Source organism: Frankliniella occidentalis, unplaced genomic scaffold (genome assembly GCF_000697945.3).
Source record: "Frankliniella occidentalis isolate FOCC.00 unplaced genomic scaffold, Focc_3.1 Scaffold63, whole genome shotgun sequence".
NCBI lineage: Eukaryota > Metazoa > Arthropoda > Insecta > Thysanoptera > Thripidae > Frankliniella > Frankliniella occidentalis.
Window position 1 is genome coordinate 813,619 of NW_026267193.1, and position 4,305 is coordinate 817,923.

At 57.6% G+C, this 4,305-nt stretch overlaps 2 protein-coding genes across 4 annotated transcripts in view; both read left to right on the top strand.

Annotated features, from left to right (window-relative positions):
• The first annotated feature begins 296 nt into the window (after nucleotides 1-296).
• LOC113211238 (uncharacterized) lies at nucleotides 297-3,234 on the top strand. 3 transcript variants are annotated; one of them, XM_026429556.2, is made up of 8 exons: nucleotides 297-417; nucleotides 508-666; nucleotides 1,056-1,366; nucleotides 1,610-1,838; nucleotides 1,923-2,053; nucleotides 2,139-2,337; nucleotides 2,416-2,776; nucleotides 2,865-3,234. In XM_026429556.2, the coding sequence occupies exons 2-8, from the start codon at nucleotides 589-591 to the stop codon at nucleotides 3,107-3,109; spliced, it is 1,554 nt and encodes a 517-aa protein (XP_026285341.2). In that variant the 5' UTR covers nucleotides 297-417; nucleotides 508-588; the 3' UTR covers nucleotides 3,110-3,234. The 3 variants fall into 3 exon arrangements, with proteins under 3 accessions (XP_026285341.2, XP_052124036.1, XP_026285342.2); XM_052268076.1 differs by having other exon boundaries at nucleotides 508-665; nucleotides 1,067-1,366; XM_026429557.2 differs by having other exon boundaries at nucleotides 572-666.
• A 389-nt stretch (nucleotides 3,235-3,623) lies between these two features.
• The window catches only part of LOC113211242 (uncharacterized), a 23,151-nt gene continuing 22,469 nt past the window's right edge, over nucleotides 3,624-4,305 (top strand). The window contains exon 1 of the mRNA XM_052268081.1: nucleotides 3,624-3,825. The gene's annotated coding sequence lies outside the window, so the exon portion shown is untranslated. The remainder of the gene's footprint in view (nucleotides 3,826-4,305) is intronic.

Sequence of the window (4,305 nt, forward strand, 5' to 3'; positions counted from 1 at the left end):
TAAGGGCGTCCCCGCCACGATACTCGAATTTCGGCCGGGTTTGCTCTGCGGCCGTTGCGAGCCGCGCCAGGCGCCTCTCAGCTGCTACCAACTTGACGCAGGACAGCGCAAGTCGCGGGGTGTCCTCGCGAGTCACCCCCGCGGGTCACCCCCAGCGTGGGGGTGCAGGTCCTCGCGCCCCGCGACCTCTCACCTCGCCGGGCGCTGCTGGCGGCCGTCGCGACCGCCGCGGCGCCGCGAGTGTTGGTAGCATCCGCTGGCGCGGCTCACAACGGCCGCAGAGCAACCCGGCCGACGGTCGACGACGGACGAGCCTGGGGCACAACCTACGTCAGTACGCCAGGTTCAGTGTACGTACGATGTCAAGGTCCAGTATTTAATCACTAAAACTGTAACGACGCGTCACTCTTTAGACCGGTAAGTGTTTGCGATGTGTTTGAGGGTTTGCCACATGAACAAATTAGACGGAGCTGGTTGTACACCAACGAGAACGTCTCGTCTGTTAAGGTTAGGTTATCTGTTTCGACACCTGGACGTTTACGGACCTCTACCCCACCATCGCGTTGCAAAGTTTGGAAAACTGCAGCTATGCTGACTCGAGCAAGAAAGCGGGCTCAGATATCTCTGGCCCCGCCTCCGCCCGTGAAGGGTACAGTCGAGGAACTGGTAAGAATCCTTCCTTTCCTTTTACCGCGTCCGCAAGACGCCACGGCCACTGAGGCCCAGTGAGACCTTGCCAATGTTGCATTCCGGTGAAGCTGAAAAGAGAAAGAACGCAGAGAACAACAAAACAGAAAACTACCATATGCTGTTGTTCCTTGCATACTTCTGCCTTTTCGCTTCACCGGTTTATAGGAGGCGCACACCCGCAACACTGCCGTTCGATTCAGGAGATCGTTCAAAGAAGGGCTCTCGCTCGTATACCTGCCCTATGAGTGCAACAAGGACGGAGCTATACGGGAGGAATAGGAGAGCCCCTCTTGAACGATCTCCGGAATCGCACGGCTGGGGTGCTCGCTCGGACACGCCCAGTTCACACGCGACTCTGCCCACAGCCACCCCCGCCGCCGCCGCCCCCGCCCCCGACGACGCTCCTCTCGCTGCCCGACGTGCCGCTAGTGGAGGTGCTCTCCCACTTGTCGGTGGAGGACCTGGTGCGCGCCGGGCAGGCGACCCCCAGGCTGGGCGCGCTCACCAGGGCGCACGCGTCGCTGTGGCGCGGGAAAGATAGGAGTTACAAGAAGTACTACTTCGAGGACGTCGCCGCGATGTCGGCGCTGCTGCGGGCCGTGCCGCCCGTGTACAAGTTGAAGTTCACCGTGCACCGTTCTCCCATGATTGTCGTCCAGTTAAAGTGCTTCACCAGGTGGGAACACGGAGGCTGACTAAGTGCTGGTCTGCTGTGACATGCACATTACTGGCACTAATGTTTTTCGGCTAACGGAGGACGAAGAATAGCGGGTAGAACACAAACGTTCCTGATTGGTCAAGCCTACACTCCCACCCCGACGTGAGGCACGTGGACGCATCGGGAATGTTTATGTTCTACCCGCTCTTCTTCTTCTTCCTCCTTTCACCGAAGTTCACTACAGATTTCTTTCCCCTGCAGGCAAACTCAGCTGAAAGCCTTCACCACGTTGGCAGTGCAGGCCATCACCGCAGAGCGCTGCGTCAGCATAATCCAGGAGGTTAAGGCTCACCTGGAGTACCTGGAGATCTCGGGTCTTGATCGTGGGCTGGAGGTTCTCCTGCTTAGCTTACGATCCACCCGCCTCCTGCGAAATCTGGACGTCGGCTTGGAATCCTATTTTTTAAAATGTATCTTCAGCTGGCCGCAGGTGAGTGTGTGAGGTAGAGGTGGTTGGTGGGGGGGGGGGCGCTGCAACCATCATGAACGCCCATGTCCTGTCCGCTGTCCGCAGGCGTGGGCGTTGCCTTACCTGCACCACGTGTCCTTGGCAAGTACCGGCGAATACTACGACGGCTCTCGACAGCAGCGGGGACCTGATCACACCGTACTCCAAGCCTTCAGCTCGCTGCTGCTGGCGCACACGTAGGCTATTCCGATGATGCTGTTCCGGGAAAGGGGAGAAGGGGGGCAGCTCGTCATTTCTTTTATTTGAATACTTTGCTTTCAGTCGTACTGTGCGCTGCTTGAACCTGAAGACGTTGGAAATGCTGCCGTTGCTGCCGCTGCTGGACTCCCGTCCTGGCGGACTCGATCGGCTGCTCGTGACTGTGACTGTGCCCTCCAGACCGGCCGTGGTGCTGCAGCCAGTGCAAAGGCTCCAGGATCTGAGGATCCTCTCGACTGACTGCGGGATGATGATACTCAAAGTATAGACCAAACCTCTGCCGCGAGTTTGCCTGGTAACCTGCCCCGTGCCGCTCCTTAGAACCTTTCATCGTTTCCAGAACCAGATTATCTCGTTGCTGGAGTCGTGCAAGGGCTCACTGCAACGCCTGGATGTCGGAAGCTGCCGTTCGCTGACGCTCCGCGTCCTGGCTGGCGCGCAGCTCGGCGGCCTGAAGCACCTAGTTCTCAGATTTGGTTTCACGGAATGTCGCCTGGAGCCGAACGCTCTGCAGGCGGCGCTGGCGAGCCTGCCCAACCTCCACTCTCTCCACATCCTGAAGCTACGGACGCCGCCGCCGCCCGAGGCGCTCGCCTGCATCCCCGCTGGAGCCATCCCGGCACTGAGCATCGTGTTCTTCACGGACAGCTTCACGGCTGAACAGGACGCCGACCCTTCGTCTGACTACGCGGGCTTTGCACGTAAGACGCTGCACTATATTCAAAGTGTTTCCTGTGTGCATGCACCCCCACAGAACGCGAGATTGAGGGCCCCGTCTTGTATTCGCAGAGTGCCAGGACCTCGTGCGCAGGTCCCCGATGCCGCTCCACGTAGTTGTGAAGGTGACCTGGCGTAAACCTCTCGTCTTGGTTCCTCATGGTGAAAGGTGCATCCTCTTCTTCAAACACCCAACGACGGCCGAACCGGATGCGGCCTTGTGTACCCTATGCGCCGAAGCCGAAACTGCTTTACGTTCGCATTGCTTCAGCTACGGCGTCGCCGTGAAAATTGACGATCGTGTTCAAGTGCAGTAGCCCACACAGACAATTAACTGCAATTAACTGGCCGAGCCACTCCCCCGCTCTCACCGCGGCTAACTTTTGTTCGTTTACCTAAGCTCTAGCCTAGCCCTTGATGCAATGAATAAAATAGTATTATCACTTTAATAAACGTCTTTTCTGTTGTCGCATGCCCGCGTTAAATACCTCAGTAAGATGCTGCTTTTGCCCGATCGCCAAAAAGCTAAGATCCTAAAGGAAGTATGGTGATGACCAGCGACTGAGGATTGGCAACGGTGTCCTTCCCCAGGACTACGGCCATCGGCCAGCTGGTCCGTGACGCTGTCCTGGCCTGGGGCCTGAGCTTCCACGCACTCGCCCGCGCACGCCGCTAGTCTCTAGCTGGCGGGCATGATGCCGCCACTCTGGAGGTATGGTTGCAACCTTGATCCGTTTCGGTCTGCCCCGACGCGCTGCCGTCAAGGAGGGTGGCGTCGTGTCCGAGGCCACGCAGTTGCAGCACCTGGACAGCTGGTTGATGCGTACGTACGGCGCACGGCGCTGCGGGCGGCGCGGCTTTCCGGGTAACTACACCCGATCTAGCGACGCTCGCAGTCTCTTGTAGTCAGCTGGTGAGGTGTTCAAAACTGCTAACGTCGTCGTCCCCAGACGACACTGTCACAGTCCACACGCAGCCCAGCTCCAACCGGGTGCCATCGACTCAACGCCAAGGAATATCCCAACTGAACGAGGTAGGAGCGACGGAAGTTAATGGCTGTCTCCTCGAACCATACCGCGCAGACGAACTATTTTAGGTTAGGGTACAAGTACGCGCCATGGAGGAGGGAAGAATCTATGAGAGACGAGGGGCGGACATGGGCCACAGGGGGCAGGGTAGTTAAGAAGATGAAACTTTCACTTTGTAGTCAATGTGCGACTTCCAGTAACCTAACCTGCAAAGTAACCTTGCCCGTGTCGTCTTGTCTACGAGAGCGTGAGTGGCATGGTGGCGGCTCCACAGCGGAACGGCTCTTTTTTTTTTGCACTTGAAGAAAATAAAGGTCGGGTCATACACCCAAACGTTTGTGCCCAATCGAAACTACAACACAACCTTTTTCAGGTGTGGTCGGGGTTACCAAATGCTCTGGTGGTGGGTGGGTCTGATGTCATGGTGCAGAGTCTTAAGGTTTCAGGTCGAGACCGGTTCCTCCGTGCTACATTGCCAACACAAT